Below are 22139 nucleotides of genomic sequence, written 5' to 3'. Positions count from 1 at the left end.
GAAACAGCACACTCAGGTGGGATAGTTGATGAAAGTTTAATAAAGGGACTATTCCCTGTTTCCAATCCCTTCCATCCTGGTTTCTTCAACTCTCAATTACTCAACAATTATTGAGCACCTACTTATTGTCTAGTAAGGGAGGCAGACCTTCAAGTACATAAATTGCCGTAAATCCAATAATAAATACATAAATTGAGTGCTATAAGGAGTGCAAAGGAAGAAGCAAACTGTCAGGAGGAAGATGTGAATCAAGGAAGACTTCCAAGAGGGGTGATTGGTGTATGTTCAGTGTTGAAGGTTGCCTGCTGAAACAGAAGGACCACATGTGAAGACAGGAACACAGGACATAACATGGTACTTTTAGGACATTACATGGGGCGCTGCTGGGCTGGCAGAAACACTGGGTGGGTGCAGAGAAACTAGGCGAGACGAGGCTTTATAGTTAGATCATGCTGAGCGCTGTGCTCCAGGTGGGCTTTGTGTTTTGGAGGTATCAGATTTCCATTGTAGAGATGACTCGCCTCAGTGAAGAGAGCGGACGGAATAGGGCAAGGATGGAGGCAGAGCAGAGTGAAAGGAAGCGCTTGGGGCTTGGCTGGGCCGGCCGGCAGATACCCTTTCCCAGTTTGGCCTCTCCTGACTATACTCGGCCAGCGCCGCCGCGCCTCTCCGGGATCTCCCTCCCTCTTCCTCCCCGAGGGCCCCGCGGGCGGGCGGGAAAGCGAGGCTAGGGGTGGCCCTGCCTGGGTGGTCTCCTGCACTGCCCCCCGCAGCGCCGTTGCCTAGCAGCGGAGCCGGCCGCGCGGAGCCGGGTAATTTGAGGGCCCCTCAGCCAATGGGAGAGCATCGCCGCTGCCCTCTCCCTTTTTCTGAGGCTGCAGACGCCTTCTCGGTACTGCGGTCGCCACCTCGAGCTGCGCCGGGCATCGGGGAGTTGGTAGCTCTGCGGCCACGCGGGACTTGTTCCGGCTGCCGCCGCCGCAGCCCGCACCGCCTTTCGTTCCTCTGGGTCACAGCCACCGCGGTCCACCCGCGCCCACGCCCCGTGCCTGAGCCGCCCGGCCGAACCCCGACGCGGGGCCCCGCGGTCCAGAGGGATCAGGCCAGCCTATGGGGGCCTCCAGATAACCCCGGTTGGGGGTGCCCGGCCCCCATTCCCGCCAGCATGGCTGGGCCGCCGCCCCTCGGGGAGCTGCCCCCGGACTACACACCCCCAGCTAGATCCGGAGCACCCCAGGTAAGTGCAGGAGAAGCTGGAAAAGGAAAGCTTGGGACCGGGTCTAGGGACTGCCGGTCTGTCACTCAGGCCTATGCAAGGTGAGTGTGTCTGAGTGCCTTGTGTTACTGCCTGCCAGGGAGAGGTGTGTGTATGTGTTTCTCCGGCATCTGGCCGGTGAGAGTGTCTGTGGGTTCACCTCTGTCCACCTGGAACAGGTATGTATGTATGTATTTATGTATATATCCTACTCTCAGAAAGCGGGTGTCTGCCTTCCTCGGATGGACAGGATTACAGGGAATGGAGTTAAATCTTATTCCAAGTTTGGCCCTGTGTCTCTGCATCCAGAAACCAAGAAGCTAGCGCTTGGCAGAGGGTGCACATAGGGAGAAAAGGGAAGAAGGATTTCATGCCTTGTTGCAGTAATGCCTACTGACCCTTCTCTTTCCTTTGCAGATCCTAGCTGGGAGCCTAAAGGGTCCGCTCTGGCTTCGTGCTTACTTCCAGGGCCTGCTCTTCTCTCTGGGCTGCAGGATCCAGAGACACTGTGGCAAAGTGCTCTTCCTGGGACTGTTGGCCTTTGGGGCCCTGGCACTGGGTCTCCGCGTGGCCATCATTGAGACAGACCTAGAGCAGCTCTGGGTGGAAGGTGAGTCATGGTCGCTGACAGCTGCTTGGGTATGGTGAGCCCAAGACATGAACAGGGTGAGGAGCTGGCTCCTGAGTCCTAGTGGGCTTGGCTCTGAGTCTGAAGGTGGCACCTGCTCGCTAGAGCCTGGGCGTCTGGGAACACTGCTCCCTCCCACACCTGTAAATGGACAGCTGCAGATGATGGAGTCCTGTGAATAGGTGCATAGAATAGTGATCAGTGTGTATTTAGCATTTACTGCCCACCTTTTATGTGCATATTTTAACTATGTGGAAGGATGTGCAACGGCAACTAAAAAAAGACCCATCTTTTAGTAACAAGGAAAGTAAAACATGTACTGAGATATAATATACAATATAATACAAAGCAGAATATGATTATGTTGTGTAAGAGAAGGCAGGGAGCGATCACATCTGACCAGGAGAACCAGCTGAGTTAGAACTTGGGGGCTGGGAAAACTGAGTAAATCACCTGGTAGGGCTCCAGAGGGAGGTTCCATGCACCCAGGCCCCCCGCAAACATTTAGTGAATCTGCACTTTGAAGCAACAGCAGGATCCAATGGAACCAAATCCTCACTTCTTGATGGAAGTATTAGATAAAAATGGTTTCTTATGAATAGTTTCGGCCTAACTCTCTCCTGAGGCCTGGTTTCATATGGCAGCCCTTTAACGGAGTCAAACTCCCCTCTGCTCTAGCCTAAAAATTTGCATTTGTGGGTTCCCCCAAAACACCCCCAGCCCTGGCCCATACCCAAGGGCAAGGCTCAAGTTAGAGTCTCACACCCTTGAGTTATTTCAAATGCTGGCAAGCTCTAGGATCCAGAGCAGATGTTTCTGGGAGCCTGCCTGCCTGCCTGATGGGCTCCCACACCCCATCCCCACCCTACCCCCATCCCTCTGCAGACTCTCACATACACACTCTAGGCCAGCCCTGGGATCCAGAGCAGATGTTTCTCAGTGCCTGCCTGCCTGCCTGCCCCCGTCCCAGGATGCACGCGTGTATACACGCACATATACACATCCCCACCCACACCACTGCTGCCTGGGTGGTCCTAAATTACTCTTGGATTTCCTGCCACAATAGAAGCTGTCTCCCCTTCTTCAATCTCTGTTCCCCAGATCTCCCTCATCTCCGCACTGCTTGAACCTTGATATTTCTTCGTCTTCTTTTCTACACTCCAGCACAGGGCAAACTGGAGCCCACCAGATTTTTGCTGTTCTCTTTGGGAGCGCGGTATAAGAGAGTGGCAGCCAATTCCTGTGTCTTTTTCCTTTATTTCAGAAGACTGTTCTGTCCTGTATTGGCTAGGGCTAGGGGTGAGGTAAAAGCAATGAACTTGACCTCATCTTTTCTCTGTACCTCTGTAGCTGAGGCTTCTCCCAGCAATGCCCTAGGCAAGGAGCTAATCAAGACGAGCATTGAAAGGTACGCTCTATTCCTTTCCATTTTGCTAATACAGAAAGCAAAGAAAGAAGCAAGACCTTGGCTCTCAGACTTCTGGACCAGAGTTCAGGGTCTCCTCTTCGGCCTTGTCATGCCAAGAATTGGAATGTGACTGAGCTAAAGAGCTCAGAGATAGATTGTTAAAATAAAAATCACAACATATAGCCCAACTAGTACTTACAGAAATAGTGACAAAGACAGTTTGAAATTGGAGCTGTCCCTGAAGATAAAAAAGCATATAGCCATTCCATCTAGAAGGTGGCGGAACCACTATCTGCTGAGACACCCAGGTTTTCTTCCTAAAACCGTGGCGGTCAGCCTCTGTTCTCCTTGCTCACCTAGTTGGCTAATAAACCAGCAAATCCTTCCTTCTTAGCTTCTCATAACAGACCCTTCCTCCCATTCCTGTGGCCATTGCTTTAGATGAAGCTTTTTTCCATCTCTGGCAGTATGCGTCTGATGGTATTCATATAGAATGCTTTTAGCCACGTGAAAGAGAAAGAAAGGAAAGGAGGGTGGAAGGAAGGAAGTAGATGGATTTAGTATCCTCTGAAATAGGAAATCTGGCAGAAGACAGTAGAGAAGTTCCAGAACAGTGAATCCAGCAACCTAAGGATGTCAGCTCTTTCTCCTCTGCCTTCTTCAGCACCTTGGGCTTTTGTCCTCAGGCTTATCACCTCCTTGTCGTGGCTGCTTCAGTGGCAGAAAAAAAGAAGTCATCCCTGTCTTTCATCCCTTTTTAAAGTGAGGACAATTTTACCAGAAGTCCCCTACTGACTTCCCATATGGTCACTTTGGCAAGAATGTGTAGCATCCATGGCCCAAATCCCTCACTGGGCAAAGGCAATGGGATTACTGTGATTGACTTCCTACTAATCGGAGGGGCCCAGCTGCCCTAAATCACTAGACCTTTCAGAGGGTAGCCAATGAAATCAAGGCCATCGAAGAGGTGACTGATCTTCTGTCTCCCTCACCTTCAAGTTTGCCTCCACACTGCCCTCCTGTGGTGTATCTAAATCTTGCCACGCCAGTCCCCATTAAGAGTCTGTCCACCACTTTCAACTAGGTTCTGGGGACTCCAGAATCAAGTCCAAGCTTCACACATGTTCTAGGCCCTCTGTGATCTAACTCTTGGTTGCTTCTGCAGCATCATCTCTGCCTCCATGTTAGCTTAGCCTTTGACAGTTCCTGCACATACTGGGTCCAGAATGTCTTTTCCTGACTTCTTCCCCTGTCCAGCTGCTAATCATCATTCACAAGTTGCTCCAGAATATATTGCTAAGTGATTTAAAAAATCAGATCATCTCACTTCTCTGCTCAAATCCTGCTGTGGCTCCCATTTCACTCAGTGGCAGCCTGAAAACCTACAGTAGTTTACAGGCACTTACACGTGAAATTTCTAGACCAAAGATTAAGAACATTTCTGAGGGTCTTGATACATATTGCAGTAATGCTTCCCCCAAATATTGTATCAAATTACACTCTTATGGTAGGTTAGAGTGCACTCCTATAAGCCAGCAATGAGTGCCATCAATTTTTTATTTTTGCTAGATAGATAGTAATTTATTGCTCTTTTAATTTTCATCTTTTAATTTTCATTTATAGAATTACCTGTAAGGTGGGCTCTTTTTACATGCTGGCTAACCAGTTATATTCTCACCTTTGTAGGCATTCAAGTTTTGGTTTCCTTAATTTTTGTTTATTGCTTTTAGAGATAGAAAGGGGGAGAGATAGAAACATTGATTTGTTGTTCCACCCATCCATGCATTCACTGGTTGATTATTGTATGTGCCCTGACCAAGGATCAAACCTGCAACTTTGGTGTATTGAGACAATGCTCAAACCAACTGAGCTACCTGGCCAGGTCTAGGCATTCAAGTTATTCTTGGAATTTTTTAAAAAGATTTTATTTATTTATTTTTAGAGAGGGGAAGGGAGGGAGAAAGAAAGAGAGAAAAACATTAATGTGTAGCTGCCTCTCTCACGCCCCCAAATGGGGGCCTGGCCCACAAACCAGGCATGTGGCCTCACTGGGAATCGAACCAGCAACCATTTGGTTCTCAGGCCGGCACTCAATCCACTGAGTTACACCAACCAGGGCTGGGTGGTGGTTGTTTGTTTTGTTAATTGATTATGCTTTTATAGTTGTCCCAGTTTTTCCCCCTTTACCCCTCTCCACCTAGCACCCACACTCCCTCAGGCAATCCCAAACCATCGTTCATGTCCATGGGTCATGTGTATGAGTTCTTTGGCTACTCCATGTTCTATACTGTACTTTACATCCCCGTGGCTATTTTGTAACTACGTATTTGTACTTCTTAATTTTCTTACTTCTTCAGCCATTCCCCCACACACCCCTCCCATCTGGCAACCACCAAATTACTCTCTGTATCCATGATTCTGTCTCTGTTCTTCTTGTTTTTTTAGTTTGTTTTTTAGATTTAGTTGTTGAAAGGTATGTATTTATTGCCATTTTATTGTTCATGGTTTTGATCTTTTTCTTAAATAAGTTTCATATAATAGTTTCATATAATAAAACTTCTTTAGATTTTTTCTTGTCTGAGAAGCTCTTTATCTGCCCTTCTATTCTAAATGATAGCTTTGCTAGATAGAGTTATTTGGGTTGTAGGTACTTGCTTTTTTTCATCACTTTGAATACTTCTTGCCAATCCCTACTAGCCTGCAAAGTTTCTTTTGAGAAATCAGTTGACAGTCTTTGGGAGCTCCCTTGTTGGCAACTATCTGCTTTTCTCTTTTTATCTTTAACCTTTGGCATTTTAATTATAATGTGTCTTGGTGTGGGCTTTGTGTCCATCTTGTTTGGGACTCTCTCTGCTTCCTGAAATTCCGTGTCTATTTCCTTCACCAATTTAGGGAAGTTTTCTTTTATTATTTTTTCAAATGGGTTTCTAATGTCTTTTTTTTTTTTTTTTTTAGATTATGTCATCTACAGACTATTTTATTTCTTCAATTTTAGATGCCTTTTTTAAAATGTGTTGGTATTTTTTTAACAATTTTGTTTGTTTGTTTGTTTATTTATTTATTTATTTTTAGAAAGAGGGAGAGAAACTTCACTGTGTGGTTGCCTCTCACGCACCCCCAACTGGGGACCTAACATGCAACCTAGTCATGTGCCCTGACTGGGAATCGAACCAGCGACCCTTGGTTCGCAGTTTGATGCTCAATCCACTGAGCCACAGCAGCCAGGAGGTTTCTGATTTCTTGCTTGTTCTCTTCTCCTTCTGTCACCCCTATGATGCAAATGTTGGACCTCTTGAAGTTGTCCCAGTGGCTCCTTACCCAATCTTTTTTTTTAAGTATATTTCATTGGTTATGTTGTTATAGTAGTCCCAATTGTTTTTCCCTTTGCTCCCCTCTGCCCAGCACCCCCCTTCCCTCCAGCAATCCCACCCCCCTAAGTTCATGTCCATAGGTTGTGCATATAAGTTCTTCAGCTTCACCCTTTCCTATATTATTCTTAACTTCTTCCTGTCTATTTTGTACCAACCAATTATGCTTCTTAATCCCTGCACCATTTCCCCATTTCTCTTCCTGCCCCCTCCCAGCTGATAGCCCTCCAAATGATCCCCATACCTATGATTCTGTTCCTATTCTGGTTTGCTTAGTTAGATTTTGTTTTTATTTTTTAGATTCAGTTGTTGATAGGTGTGAGTTTGTTGTCATTTTAATGTTCATAATTTTGATCTTTTTCTTAAGTAAGTCCCTTTGACATTTCATATAATAATGGCATGGTGATGATGAACTCTTTTAGCTTTATCTCATCTGGGAAGCACTTCATCTGCCCTTCCATTCTAAATGATAGCTTTGCTGGATAGAGTAATCTTGGTTGTAGGTCCTTGTTTTTCATCACCTTGAATACTTCTTGCCAGTCCCTTTTCACCTGCAAAGTTTCTCTTGAGAAGTAAGCTGATAGTCTTATAGGCACCCCTTTGTAGGTGACTCTCTGCTTTTCTCTTGCTGCTTTTAAGATTCTCTCTTTATCTTTGACCTTTGGCATTTTAATTATGACCTTTGGTGTGGTCCTTTTTGGGTCTAGCTTGTTTGGGACTGTCTGTGCTTCCTGGACTTCTATGTCTATTTCCTTCATCAAATTTTGCGAGTTTTCTTTCATTATTTTTTCACATAAACTTTCAATTTCTTGCTATTCCTCTTTTCTTTCTGGCACCCCTGTGGTTTGGATGTTGGCATGTTTAAAGTTATCCCAGAGCTTCCTAGCCTCTCCTCATTTTTTTCAATTCTTGTTTCCTCATTCTGTATTGGTTGACTGTTTTTTTCTTCCTTATATTCCAAATCATTGAGTTGAACCCTGGTTTTCTTCCCTTCACCATTGATTTTGTGTGGATTTTCCTTCGTTTCATTTAGCATAGCCTTCACTTCTTCCCTAATGCATTTGCTGTACTTGAGCATATCTGTCAAGCCTGTGAGCATCTTTATCACCAGTGTTTTGAACTCGACATTTGTTAGGTTGGCTATCTCCTCATCGCTCAGTTCTCCCACTGGAACATTGACCCGTTCCCCCTTTTTGGGCCATACTTATCTGTCTCCTCATCTTGACAGACTCCTGTGTTTGTTTGCCTCTGTGTCTTAGGTAGAGCTGTTTCACATGTTACATTGTAAGGGGTGGAACCTTAGGTATTCATCAGTACAGGGCAACCCATTTCACCACGTTGTGGCGCTGTATGTGGGGGAGGGGGTCTGAGAGGGAACTATGCTGCTTGCTCAGCACTCGCCCTTTTCCAGGCACTTTTCCCACTTCCCTATGGGACTGGTGCCCCTCTAGCTGTTGCCCTGGCAGTCGTTCCCAGAGTGGTGGGTCAGTGGACATTCTAGGACCATGGGGGCTCTTTGGTTCACAGGTTGGAACTCAATCCTCTGAGCCACACCAGCCTGGGCCGTGGGGGCCCTTTAAACAAGTGGACTCTATTGAGAGACCAGCAGTTTCTTTCCCCGCCCCAACCCCCACTGGTCTGCACAGTCAGAAGCAATGAGGCTTTATTTTCCCCAGTGCTGGAATCATGAGCTGTGTAGTCTGGTCTGGTGCTGGGAGCACTCCCCAGGTGTCCCTCCCTGCTTTTTAAAACGTGGGACTGCACTTTCTGCTGGCCTGCCACTGCTGCTGCTGCTGCTGCCGCCACCACACCACATCCTCTCCGCCCCTCCTACCTGTCTGGATGAGTATTTCTTCTTTTTATCTTTGTTTGTTGGACTTCCATGCAGCTCGATTTTCTGGAACTTCTGGTTGTCTCTAGCTTTGAGGTAGTTGTTTGTATTCCTTCTTAATTGTGGAGGGAGATGCAGCATGTTTGTCTAGGCCTCCATCTTGGCAGGAAGTCTTCTTTGGTTTTTTGGATTCTTTTTCCTTCTTGCTGTTTTGATTGGGTGTCTGTTGCTTCTTTATGTTCCAAATCATTGATTTGATTCTTGGCTTCATCCACTCTACTGTTGATTCCCTGTACATTGTTCTTTATTTTAATTAGTGTATTCTACATTTCTGACTGAATCTTTTTTAACTGTTGAGGTTCTCACTGAGTTCTTTTAGCATCCTTATCACCAGCATTTTGAACTCTGCATCAGAAAGATTGTTAATCTCCCTTTTGTTTAGTTCTTTTTCTGGAGTTCTCTTCTGTTCTTTCATTTAGGCCATGTTTCTTTGTCTCCTCTTTTTGGCAGCCTCCCTGTGTTTGTTTCTATGTATTAAGTAGAGCTGCTTTGATTCCCTGTCTTGGCAGCATGGCCTCATGTAGTAGGTGTCCTTAGGGTCCAGTGGCACAGCTGCCCCTATTACCCAAGCTGGATACTCGAGGTGCACCCTGTGTTGTAGCCTGAGTACCCTCTCCTCTTGTAGTTGGGTCTTGATTGCTGTTGACAGGTCAGTGGAAGGGATTTACCCAGTTCAGAGAGCTGAAAGGAGTGGCTGTGACCACAGTCCACTAACCACCTCCCTTTGTGGCTGGTAGAGGAGGTTGGTTGGTAGTGCTCCAGCATGTTCTGTAACTTCCGCTGGGCATGCAAGCTCTGGGGTTTCCTAGGTGGTGCAGGCCAAGGTCAGCCCCCACCTGTGTTCCGTCTGGCCATTTGGCCTAAGATATAAAGCATTCTGCAGATGGCTGCTGCTAGTGTTGGGCGTGGAGCCACTTAGTGAGAGGTGTGGGGAGCTGGGCTCAGCTGTTGGTTGTTTGCCCAGAAATAGAAAGGTCTGAAGCCTGCACCAAGCCAAGCCACTCATGTGGAAAACCTATGTTAACAGCTTGGGTGGGCCCATAAGTTGGATGGGGTGGAGCCTTAGGTAATCACCTGGGCAGGGCAAACCGTAAAAGCCAGGTTGATGGAGTCTCAGGTATGGTGCCTCTGCACTGTGGCTCTGTGTTGGAGAGGGCTCAGAAAAGGAACCATAGCCACTGCCTGCAGTTCTGTCCAGAAGGAAGCTGTCCCCGAGCTCTCACCCTGATGCCAGACACCTCAGTTCCTCCCCATATGTCACTGTTGCCCTTCAAGCTGCTGCCCTAATGCTGGAATCCAGAGGGAGAGAGTCTGAGTCTGTGTGTGGGGCCCTTCAAGAGAAGACTCCTGAGAATCCTGCAGTTTCCTCTGCCGACCCAACCCCCACTGGTTTTTACAGGCAGAAGTTATGGGGACTTACCTTTCTGGCTCTGGAGCCCTGTGCTGGGGGGTCTGGTGTGAGGCTGGGATCCTTTGTTCCCGAGATATCCCTCCTGACTTGTATCCACGACACATGGGTGTAGGACTGGCCCATTCCTCATCTCCGTATCTCAAGATCTCCATCCCTCCACCCCTCCTACGTCTTGATGAATGTGGTTTCTTTAATTCCTTAGTTGTCGGTCTTCCATATAGCTCGATTTCCTGATGGTTCTGGATGATAGTTGTTCTGTAGTTTGCCTGTAATTTTGCTGTGATTGTGCGAAGATGGGAGATGTGTTTACCTACACCTTTATCTTCTAACGTTTTTAACAAATGTCGATTTTGACGTCCTCCCATTCTCCTACTTCCTCCCCACTCAAAGCCATTTTTTTTTCTTATTTTTCTGTCACATCATTTCTCTCTCAGCAACCATTGAATAATAACCCCTCATCTGTGCCTGCTATGATTCTATATTGCCTGCATTGATTCTAATTCTACCCCATTTTACAGATGAGGAAATTGAGGGTCAAGGAGACTAAATAATTTGCCCCCAGCACAGACTGAGTGTTAGAGCCAAGACTCAAAGCCAGGTCTCTGCTGAGCCTTCGTGCTCTCCCCTCCACCAGCTGCCTCTTCCTGCCTGCAGAATACATCCCAGCTCATCCGTCCTCGTATCTGTCTTCGTCATTGTCAGCTGAGGTTCATCTTTTTTCTCAGGATTCTTGATTCTCTTTGATGTTGTATGTTAAGTTACCAGTGCTTCTTCCTCCTGCTTTCCTATTAGCTCTCGCTGGAGTCCTTCCTTCTCCCACACCTCCTTCCCCTCAGCACACTCCCTTAATATGGGGAGCTTATCTGTCCTCCCTCCTCATGGCAGCCCTGGCCTCAACTTGGTGAACTAAGCACTGTAGTCCCAGCCTGGGAAAGGAGTGGGGAATCAGAAGGAAGAAAAAGGGCAAAATGGATGTGTGACGCTGGATTCATGAGGAGAGGGCCAGGGACGCGATCTTGGTGGGGGGTTGTGAGCATATAGGTAATCTGTCTTGGGTTTGAGGCTCTTGTGAATGAGAAGATTATGTGGGTTTGAAAGAGACTGGGGAACGTGATGATCCTGGGGTGGGGGCAGCTGATGTCAGGGAAGCAGCCCATGTGGGCCCCAGTGGTGGTAGCAACCAACAGGAAGGAGCCCAAACAGGTAGAGGCAGAAGTGGGTCTAAGACCAGACCAAGTCCACAGAGCCCCTGGGGTGGTTTGACACCACCCCTCACCCTCCTCCAAACCAGTCAGGTCACATCCCCTCACAGCGTCCTCGCCTCCCCAAAGCCCCAGTGACACGGGGGAAGCTAAGATCAAAGAGACAAAGGCGGGCCTGGCACTGGGGCTCGCTGTTTGGACAGTGAGAAAGGATCTGGACCCTGTTCTTGCCCTTGGCCCACTTTGCTCTCCCCTTTGCCAGGGTACACGAGCTGATTCCAGGTACTGGTGTGAGTGAAAGCAGCATGTTGACCGCATCACACTGAAAGTATCTGATCCCCCCTCACCTGCGCCACCACAGGGCCCATAATTACCAGGCACTCCCATGCCTACCTGTTCAGCAGAACAGTTTACAAAAGGGTGTATGGATATAAATCGCTGCCTGGGGCAGTCTGAACCAGGAGCCGTCTCCGTTGGCCCCTTTTGTCCCTCGGGTCTTCCCCTCCAGAGCAGAGAGGAACTGAGTGAGAGCTCCCTTACCAGCCCTGGCCCAGCTCATACTGATCTCTCATATATTTATTTTTAATATTGTCACCCAAGCATATGCCTATCGCTTTTAGAGAGAGAGTATGGGAGAGAGAAAGAGAGGAAGAGAAACATCAATGTGAGAAACTGACTAGCTGCCTCCCGTAAGCGCCTCGACCAGGAACTGAACCCACAACTCAGGCATATGCCCCAACTGGGAATCGAACCGTGACCCTTTGGACCACAGGACAACACCCAACCAACCAAGCCACGCCAGCCAGAGCTGATCTCTCATTTTTTAAGTTACGTGCCCCAAACCTAACCAGCCTGTTTCATGCTTAAGTCTTAGACCACACAAGAATTCCATAGAGCCACACAACGGAGGCTCTGGCTTTCCTGTCAAAACTTCAGATTCTGAGCAGAGGGACAGGAGCCTGGGGAGTCAGTGTGGCCATCAGAGAGAAGATGAGGGTTCCTCTCACAGCACCTCCCACTCGTCCTGGGAGGCATCTGTGGTTTAGGGTCCCACATCCCCCAGAGCTCTGACCCACCAAAGCTCTTTCCCCTGAGCTTTCTCTCCCTCTGCTCCAACAGTGGGCAGCCGGGTGAGCCAGGAGCTGCAGTACACCAAGGAGAAGCTGGGGGAGGAGGCTGCATACACCTCCCAGATTTTGATACAGACCCCACGCCAGGAAGGAGAGAACGTCCTCACAGCCGAGGCACTTCGCCTCCACCTCCAGGCAGCCCTCACTGCCAGTAAAGTGCAAGTATCACTCTATGGAAAGTGAGTCTGGCTGATCCCCTGAGCAGCTGGGGATGAGGCATGCTCTGGCAGGGCTAGAGTGAGAAGCCCCCTCTTCTGTTCATCTGTGCCCCTGGCTACTGCAGGTCCTGGGATTTGAACAAAATCTGCTACAAGTCAGGAGTTCCCCTAATTGAAAATGGAATGATTGAGCGGGTGAGTATCCTGAGCTGTTCTCTGAGACAGGGTGGAGGTGGAACCTTTTCCGCAGTAGGGGAGGGCTCAGAGACTCCGGGAAGCTCAAGGTTGGGAGGAAGGGGTGTAGAGGGCATCCTACCTAAAGGTCATGGGGAAAGTGACTCAGAGACAGGACTGATGTGGCCTGGGTGTCCCTGGCAGATGATTGAGAAGCTGTTCCCGTGTGTGATCCTCACCCCCCTCGACTGCTTCTGGGAGGGAGCCAAGCTCCAAGGGGGCTCTGCCTACTTGCCGTAAGTGCCACTGCAGCTGCTCCCAGGGCCCTGCCTTGTCATGTTCGGGAATTTCCCCAGTGGAAAAGAGGGTGGGATTAAACATGACGATCAAAACCTTACCAAAGGCCTGATGACCTCCTAGGCCAGGGTCAGAGCACAGGCTGGCCCGAGCTCTCCCCACATCCCTCATCTCCTTACTCCACAAGAAAGGCAGACCTGTCTAATTTAGACAGAACAGAACAAAACAAAACAAAGATCTGTAAGCCCTGAGCAAAGAAGAAAAATGATCCCCAGAAAGAGGCTTTGCCAGGGAGACTTAGCTAGGAGTCAGATAAGCTATTGCCCAGGCCAGAGAGAAAACCTCTTAGAGGCAGGTGCCCATACAGTTCCATATTAGAACTAAGGGTAGAAAGCTTGGGAAGATGCAGTGGGGCTTTTCTGAGCCTTCCCCCTCTGTTCTGATGACCCTCTTGGCCCTTTGCATTCGTCCACAGCCCACTGCAGTAACCTGGTGGGCTGGCGGGAAGCTTAGCCTTGCATGCCCTCTGTATGGAGGAGGGTGGGGTATAGCATGGGTACCCTAGTAGCAGTTCGGTGGGTGGGAATCGATCCCTGATTCTTACCAGCCATGGGCTCTCCCTCAGCGGCCGTCCCGACATCCAGTGGACCAACCTGGATCCAGAGCAGCTCCTGGAGGAGCTGGGTCCCTTTGCCTCCCTTGAGGGCTTCCAGGAGCTGCTTAACAAGGCACAGGTGGGCCAGGCCTATGTGGGGCGGCCCTGTCTGAACCCTGATGACCTTCACTGCCCGCCTACTGCTCCTAACCATCACAGCAGGCAGGTGGGTTCCAGCCACGTCTGCCAGGGAAAGGCTATTTTCCTTCCCTGTCCCCTTCTCATATGTTCCTTTGTTATGGGAGAGAGCAGACTGTGCTCTGTGTCTGCACTCCATTTCCTGGACATTCTTACCCTCTCTTCACTGTGTGAGACACCTAGAGCATTCTGTTCTCGTTCAATTCTCCCAAGGAACCCTCAGGTGGCATATGAATCCCTTTGTCCTTTCCTAAGCCCAGAAAGGCTGGAATTTGTCAAAATAGACTTGTACAGGGACACTGAAGACAAATTAGCGAAGCGCAAGTATCACACCTAGTTTCCTGAGTGTCTCTGTGGCCCTGTGAATGTGCACCTTTTCCCAAAACCAACCAAAATTAGGCCAGCTCATCCCAGCAGCCTATTCCCAGGCCCCTGCTCCCCCTTGTGGCCTGCTCGCTGCTGCTCACATAAAGCACAGGCAAGCGGCTCAGGAGACTGCTGTCTACACTTCAGGCCTACCTACAGAGCTCCATGGTTCCTAGGGGTACCAGCCCAGGGACACCAGTTTTCCACAGCCAAGGCCTTGAGTAATAAACCCCTCCTCTGCCCCCCTCCAGGCTCCCAGTGTGGCTCAGGAATTGAGCGGGGGATGCCATGGTTTCTCCCACAAGTTCATGCACTGGCAGGAGGAATTGCTGCTGGGAGGAATGGCCAGAGACCCCCAAGGACAGCTGCTGAGGTAGGGCCACCCCTGGGCTTTGGCAAGGGAACCCCAGGCTGGGAATCCGCACTCCCATTCCAGAAGCCCCCTGCACACCCTGCAACGGGTGTCCAGGCTCACTCGGGCACCTGATTCTCCTGCCCTCCTTGCCAGGGCAGAGGCCCTGCAGAGCACCTTCCTGTTGATGAGCCCCCGCCAGCTGTATGAGCACTTCCGGGGTGACTACCAGACACATGACATCGGCTGGAGTGAGGAGCAGGCGGGCACAGTGCTACAGGCCTGGCAGCGGCGCTTTGTGCAGGTCAGTGTAGAGAGGGCAAAGCGGTGTCCCCAGGCCACTTCCTCCCGCTGCTCCTCAGACCCACCTGTCTCTGCAGCTGGCACAGGAGGCCCTGCCCGAGAACGTGTCCCAGCAGATCCACGCCTTCTCCTCCACCACCCTGGACGACATCCTGCGCGCTTTCTCTGAAGTCAGCGCTGCCCGTGTGGTGGGAGGCTACCTGCTGATGGTGGGTCCCACTCCTGCACCTTGCCCCCAAATCCGCCTGGTGTCCACCATGGGAACCCTTGTCCAAGACAGTGTCCTCTCTCCCCACAGCTGGCCTATGCCTGTGTGACAATGCTGCGGTGGGACTGTGCCCAGTCCCAGGGTGCTGTGGGCCTCGCCGGGGTGCTGCTGGTGGCCCTGGCTGTGGCCTCAGGCCTTGGGCTCTGCGCCCTGCTCGGCCTTGCCTTCAATGCTGCCACTACCCAGGTACACCAGGACCGTAGGGCAGACTTGGGTGCCCACAGCTCAGGCCGCTCGGTTCCTCCAGCTGCCCGCCCCTGTGCTCCTCCAGGTGCTGCCCTTCTTGGCCCTGGGCATCGGTGTGGATGACATATTCCTGCTGGCACATGCTTTTACAGAGGCTCCACCAGGGACCGCTCTCCAGGTGCAGCCTCACCCTCCAGTCTGGGCTCTTCCGAGTTCGGCGTAGGAGTTAAGAGCCTCTTGGTGTGGGTGACCTTGGGCTGGTGACCTCTGTGCCTCAGTTCCCTCATCTATAAATGGGTGTAAAAACAGTGCTTGTATCGCAAGGGTTGGCGTGAGGATTGATGAGGTAATTCAAGTCCATGCTTAGAACAGTGTGCGTGACATGCGCTTGGTATTCAGTAAATATTAGCTGCTCTGGTCATGGCCCCTCCCCTGCCATTCCAAGTCCCCAAGCCTCCCCTCCACTCTACCTTGAAGACTCACAGCCCCCTCCCCTGTCCTGCAGGAGCGTATGGGTGAGTGTCTGCAGCGCATGGGCCCCAGCGTTGCACTCACATCCATCAACAACATGGTTGCCTTCTTCATGGCCGCTCTGGTTCCCATCCCTGCACTGCGGGCCTTCTCCTTGCAGGTGAGGGTGGGTGTGGAGCAGGCTCAGGGTGGGTGTGGAGCTGGCAACAAGCCTTACCCAGCCTTTGCGCCCTTCCTGTCCATCCCCCAGGCGGCCATAGTGGTTGGCTGCAACTTTGCGGCTGTGATGCTTGTCTTCCCAGCAGTCCTCAGCCTGGACCTGCACCGGCGCCACCGCCAGCGCCTTGATGTGCTTTGCTGCTTCTCTAGGTACTGTCCCTGCACCCCACCCCCTTCCCATCCTGTCCCCTCACTAGCATTTCTAGGCACAGACCTATCACCCTGTTTGCCTCTTTCAGCCCCTGCTCTGCCCGGGTGATTCAGATTCTGCCCCAGGAGCTGACAGATAGGACAGTACCAGAGGGCATTGCCCATCTGACTGCCACCATCCAAGCCTTTGCCCACTGTGAGGCCAGCAGCCAGCATATAGTCACCAGCCTGCCTCCCCATGCCCGCCTGGTGCCCCCACCTTCTGACCCTCTGAGCTCTGAGCTCTTCAGCCCAGGAGGGTCCACGCGGGACCTTCTAGGCCAGGAGGAGGGGACAAGGCAGAAGGCAGCCTGCAAGTCTCTGCCCTGTGCCCGTTGGAATCTTGCCCATTTTGCCCGCCATCAGTTTGCACCCTTGCTGCTCCAGTCACACGCCAAGGTAAGACCCCCAAGCCCAGAGGAGTTGGGGTTGGCCAGGGCAGAGACTTAGGTATCTCTGGGCCCCAAGAACGTCAGGGGGCCTAGCCCAGCATCTGCTGGCTGGGGGCATCCCTGGGCCTCCATCCGGGTCGCCATTTCCCACAGGCTGTGGTGCTGGTATTCTTTGGGGCTCTTCTGGGCCTGAGCCTCTACGGAGCGACCTTGGTACAGGACGGGCTGGCCCTGACCGATGTGGTGCCACGGGGCACCAAGGAGCATGCCTTCCTGAGCGCCCAGCTCAGGTACTTCTCCCTGTACGAGGTGGCCGTGGTGACACAGGGTGGCTTTGACTACGCCCACTCCCAACGCGCCCTCTTTGATCTGCACCAGCGCTTCAGTTCCCTCAAGGCCGTGCTGCCCCCACCTGCCACGCAGGCGCCCCGCACCTGGCTACACTATTACCGCAACTGGCTACAGGGTAGGAGGCGAAGAGACTGGCAGGAGGGGGGTGGGGGGTCTGCTGCTGGCAGAGCCCGGAGGCCGCAGGCTGACCGCACCCTACCCTGTTCTCCCCCAGGAATCCAGGCTGCATTTGACCAGGATTGGGCTTCTGGGCGCATTACCCGCCACTCGTACCGCAATGGCTCTGAGGATGGGGCCCTGGCCTACAAGCTGCTCATCCAGACTGGTGATGCCCAGGAGCCTCTGGACTTCAGCCAGGTTGGGAGAGGGCTGGAAGGGTCGGGGAGCACAGCGGGGCCCCGGACCTCACAGGCCCAGGCCTTCAGCCTTCCCTACCTCTGCAGTTGACCACGAGGAAGCTGGTGGACAAGGAGGGGCTGATTCCACCCGAGCTCTTCTACGTGGGGCTGACTGTGTGGGTGAGCAGTGATCCCCTGGGGCTGGCAGCCTCGCAGGCCAACTTCTATCCGCCACCTCCCGAGTGGCTTCACGACAAGTATGACACCACCGGGGAGAACCTCCGCAGTGAGTCCTGGGGGTGCCAGCAAGAGCATGGGCCCTCCCCTGAAGCCCTGCCTTCCTGCTCCCTGTGCTCACTGGCCACCCTTCCCTCTCCTTGCCGCCCCTGCCCTCCACAGTCCCGGCGGCCCAGCCCCTGGAGTTTGCCCAGTTCCCCTTCCTGCTGCATGGCCTCCAGAAGACTTCAGATTTCGTGGAGGCCATCGAGGGGGCCCGGGCAGCGTGCGCTGAGGCAGGCCAGGCCGGGGTGCGGGCCTACCCCAGCGGCTCCCCCTTCCTCTTCTGGGAGCAGTATCTCGGCCTGCGGCGCTGCTTCCTGCTGGCCGTCTGCATCCTGCTGGTCTGCACCTTTCTCGTCTGTGCCCTGCTGCTGCTCAACCCCTGGACAGCTGGCCTCATAGTGAGTCTTTGCAGGGTTGGGGCCGGAGCAACCCCTGGCTCCCCCACCCTCTCCTGCCCATCCCATCATCCCTCCTCACAGGAGCCCTAGGTGAGCTCTGCCCTTCCCAGGTGCTGGTCCTGGCAATGATGACCGCGGAGCTCTTTGGCCTCATGGGTTTCCTGGGCATCAAGCTGAGTGCCATTCCCGTGGTGATCCTTGTGGCCTCTGTGGGCATTGGTGTCGAGTTCACAGTCCACGTGGCTCTGGTGAGCACAGGCACTGAGGGGGGCAGGCCAGTTGATTCAGTATGCAACAAATATTTTACAAGCATCTACTATGTGCTGGGGACTATTTAAGAATTGGAGATATAATAGCAATATAGACAGGCTTTACCTTCAGTGAGCTTATATTCTAGAGTGTAGTGATAAACCAGTAAACATATAAATAAGCAGCCACTTCAGCGGAGAGCACGGGACAAATCCCTGACAGAATGGGGTGAGGACAGACTGGAAGGAGAGAACATGGGAACCAGTGATTCCTTTGGATGGTTTTACTGTGAAGGGGATCAGAGAAGCGGGATGGCAGCAGGTGGCAATGTGGGTCACGGAGGGCTTCTCCCAAGACAAGAGGAGAACTGAGGCAGGCACAGGCCAGAGGAGGTGTGGGAGGTAAGAGAGCCATAGACCTGCTAGGGGGCACCAGCACAAGCCTCGCCAGACCCCACAAACAGCTCCCTTCTTTTTCTGCCCATAACAGCCCTGTCATTATTCTAATCATAAGAACAATATATCCTCCTGGTGGTGGGGGGAGGTCAGCATACAGAGAATGAAAATCCTCTCAAATGCCACCCTGAGAAGTAACATCACTTTAATGTCCATCCTCCTAGACCAGGGTACAGCAAACTGTTTCTGTAAAGGGCCAGGTAGTAAATACTTCAGGTTTGGCAGGTCATTGAGTGTCTATTGCAACTCTGCCATTGTCGCATTAAAGTAGCCACAGACAGTACAGAAATGAATGGGTGTGACTGTGTTTAAACAAAACTTTATTTACACAAATAGGTGAGAGGCTGTAGTTTGCCATCTTTTTCTAGACATCGCTCGGTCTTCCCAGACATACTGATGCAATGTTACCTAAACGGACTGACTCATGCATGCTGCCTGGACAGTTTCCAGGAACTCAGTTCACCTGGCCTTCCTCAGGCCAAGGCATGGATGAACCCCGGGACAGATGTACAGAAATTAGAGACACAAGAGCTGGCTCAGGTTGGCCGAGGAGCAGCTCTAGGACCACTTTGTTTCCCCAGGGCTTCCTGACCACCCAGGGGAGCCGGAGCCTGCGGGCTGCCCAGGCTCTGGAGCACACATTTGCCCCAGTGACCGATGGGGCTGTCTCCACATTGCTGGGTCTGCTTATGCTTGCTGGTTCCAACTTTGACTTCATCGTCAGGTAGGGGAGGGCTCAGGGCAAGGAGGCAGGGCCTGCCCATGCTGACCTCAGAGCATGCCCAAGCGGACCTCCCACCCCTACCTAGGTACTTCTTCGTGGTGCTGACGGTGCTCACACTCCTGGGCCTCCTCCATGGGCTGGTGCTGCTGCCTGTGCTGCTGTCCATCCTGGGCCCCCCACCAGAGGTGACCATGCCCTCCCTAGTCCAGGGGATGAGGTGGGACAGGTCAAGGGAAGGGATAGAGCCAGGACAAAATGCCCTCAGTGGCCAAGAGTTAAGGCTCAACTCACAAGGATCCTCCCCATGAGGTGCCACCAACTGAAAGGTGGCAGCCTCCCCCTTTTCCCAGACACCGTGCCCGCACGCCTCATCTTTCCTGGCTGCTGATTCTTATTTTTAAATTGATTTACTGATTTGAGAGAGAGAGGTAGACAGACAAAAACATCAATTTATTGTTCCAGTTATTTATGCATTCATTGATTGATGCTTGTATGTGCCCTGACCAGGGATCGAACCCTCAGCCATAGTGTATCAAGACAACACTAACCAACTGAGCTACCTGGCCAGGGTTCCCCAGACTTCCTTATAGAACCCACTTTAGCCTTTAACCTTTAGGGTCCAGAGCAAGGTGCATAGTTTGTCCTGGACCTTGATATCTTGTCCCTTGTCAGCCATCATATCCTGCTGGAGGCCAACAAGATCCCCAGTTTCCCAACACCCATGGCGATGCACCAGGGAGGTGGTGAAGGGGATTAAGGCTCCAGTAGCCCCTGGGCTCACTGGGGATGGTGTCTCTCCACAGGTGGTACAGATGTACAAGGAAAGTCCGGAGGTCCTGAACCCCTCGGCTCCTCCAGCAGGAGGGCTCAGGTGGGGGCTGCCCCCCACTCTGCCCCAGAACTTTGCCAGAGTGACTACCTCCATGACCATAGCCCTCCACCCACCCCCGCTGCCTGGTGCCTACGTCCACTCAGCCTCTAATGAGCCTGCCTGGTCCCCTGCTGCCACACCAGCTGCCAACTCCAGCAACCTCACTTCTAGGGCACCATGTCCAGCCACTGAGTGAAAGAACAGCTGAAGCTTGGAGACTGATTGGGCTGCACGAAGTCACTGGGAAGCAGGGGGCGGGTTACTGAATGCAGGACAGACTCCTAGAGAGCTCTGCTGCTGCTGCCTGTCTGCCAGCACCCCCTTCCCCGACTCGGCCATCACAGCCCTCCCTGATATCTAGACAAAACTGACACCCTCCAGGCCATGAGCAGCCTTCTACAGCCGGGTCCTGTGTACCTGTCTGCGCCTGGGTAAGGGTGAAAGCCTGCACTCCAGGCTGCGGTGCGGCCCTGTTCCCGCCACCCGACCCTGCACTGCTGCCACCAGCAGACCAAGCCTGAGGGACCCTCTAGCACCCTTGCCAGTCCTGGCCCCCAACTGCTTGGTGACTCCTGGGCAGCCTCTCTATATTCCTGCCCACCTCCTACCACATAACTTATTTATATGAAGATGTTTATTTTTGTAGTTTGTACAGATGTTAGCTATGCTGAAAGTTTTATTTTTAAAGAGTGAAATACATTCTATATTCTATATGATCGCACCTCAAATGACTGGTACTTTTCTTTCCGACAGAGTTGAAAGTTTGCAAGTAGAAATGTCAGAACCTCAGATCCTAGGGCCACTCTATTCCGAGGCAGGAAAGGCCCCAGGTTCTAAATTTTTGTCACATAACTGTAGTTTTAGTTAATTCACCTGGAAGTGAAGATGATATTCAGCAAACATATGTTGTCATACACTTGGTAATGGTCTGAGTTAAGTGCCTAGTGTACAAAATGATGCAAATGTTTTTGGTGTCAAAGCCCATGATGTGGCTTTTGGAGCCGTCATAACCCAGCCCTGCACACTTCACCACTCATCGCCTGCCTTCCGATTTCAGCAGCGTGGGGCCATGGCTAGAGGGGCACAGCCTAAACAGGAAGTGAATGGAAGATCAGGAAAGTGGCCAGTTGAAGAGATGGGCACAGCAGGGTCTGGGGAGATATTTTAGGAGTTTTGTGCCCAGACTAACCTCCAAGGCAGAGGCATCTTTGCCAGACATCCAGGGGATTAGTGGGGGGTGAGGTGGAGAGGCAGACTGATCAGAAATTGTGCTAGCAACTAGTGTGGAACAGTATTTAAGCTGTTCTGTAAAGGTTGAACAGCCCCACTGCACAGAATTCTTGAAGATTGGTCACACCCCTGGGTGGGAACATAGCACCCCTTCTCATGCCTTACCCCCTCTACACACGCACACCCCAAAGGCCAGATAATCATGTTCTGACCAACAGTGAAAAAATAACTAAGCTTACTGCAGCTGAATCAACACTAAAATACTATACCTAAAAAGACTTGAGTAGTTGGCATGGAACCCAGAGTGGGGATGCATCCATCACGTCCAAGGGATGGAGGCTGTCTAGATGTGGGTCCCATAGTGTTGAGGTCAGCGGGCCGGCACAATGCAAAAGCTGTCGGACCACTGTGCCGCTTACCAACCAAGTGGCCTGGGAGTGAGCTAACCTCCCTGAGCCTCAGTGTCTTCTTCTGTGAAATGGGAAGATTTAGAGTCTGTCTCGTTTCTTTTTCTTTTGGGATTTTTAGGAAATCCTTTTTTTTTTAAAGATTTTATTTATTTTTAGAGAGGGAAAGGGAGGGAGAAAGAGAGGGACAGCAGTATTGACGTGTGAGAAATAAATTGATCGGTTGCCTCTCTCACACCCCCAACTGGGGACCTTGCCCAAAACTCAGGCATGTACCCTGACTGGGAATCCAACCTTCAACTTTTCACTTCACATCACTGAGCGACATCAGCAGGGTGTGAAATCCTTTATGTAAGAAATGACCTGACATCTC

At 51.5% G+C, this 22139-nt stretch overlaps 1 protein-coding gene across 2 annotated transcripts; it reads left to right on the top strand.

Moving 5' to 3' along the window:
• Positions 1–884: 884 nt before the first annotated feature.
• Positions 885–20843, top strand: PTCH2 (patched 2). Of its 2 annotated transcripts, none has more exons than XM_090269341.1 (22): positions 885–1237; positions 1673–1865; positions 12283–12472; positions 12577–12646; positions 12830–12921; positions 13548–13743; positions 14333–14454; positions 14590–14737; positions 14814–14945; positions 15035–15190; positions 15276–15368; positions 15696–15821; positions 15912–16030; positions 16120–16468; positions 16840–16927; positions 17027–17169; positions 17256–17436; positions 17550–17830; positions 17941–18078; positions 19116–19258; positions 19344–19443; positions 20062–20843. In XM_090269341.1, the coding sequence occupies exons 1-22, from the start codon at positions 1166–1168 to the stop codon at positions 20323–20325; spliced, it is 3396 nt and encodes a 1131-aa protein (XP_090125467.1). In that variant the 5' UTR covers positions 885–1165; the 3' UTR covers positions 20326–20843. The 2 variants fall into 2 exon arrangements, with proteins under 2 accessions (XP_090125467.1, XP_090125466.1); XM_090269340.1 differs by having other exon boundaries at positions 16615–16927.
• The last annotated feature ends 1296 nt before the right edge of the window (positions 20844–22139 follow it).

Source organism: Furipterus horrens, unplaced genomic scaffold, assembly GCF_987537825.1.
Source record: "Furipterus horrens unplaced genomic scaffold, mFurHor1.1.pri manual_scaffold_3, whole genome shotgun sequence".
In the NCBI taxonomy this organism is placed as follows: Eukaryota; Metazoa; Chordata; class Mammalia; order Chiroptera; family Furipteridae; genus Furipterus; species Furipterus horrens.
Note: the sequence above shows the minus strand (reverse complement) of the source record. Positions and strands in the feature narration are given on the sequence as shown.

Excerpts from the sequence above, each read along its gene's own strand:
- PTCH2 (XM_090269340.1), top strand. The coding sequence starts at position 1,166 with ATGGCTGGGCCGCCGCCCCTCGGGGAGCTGCCCCCGGACTACACACCC. Across the intron at positions 17,170-17,255 it reads AGCCTCTGGACTTCAGCCAG|TTGACCACGAGGAAGCTGGT; the intron begins GTTGGGAGAGGG and ends CTACCTCTGCAG. Across the intron at positions 17,437-17,549 it reads CACCGGGGAGAACCTCCGCA|TCCCGGCGGCCCAGCCCCTG; the intron begins GTGAGTCCTGGG and ends TGCCCTCCACAG.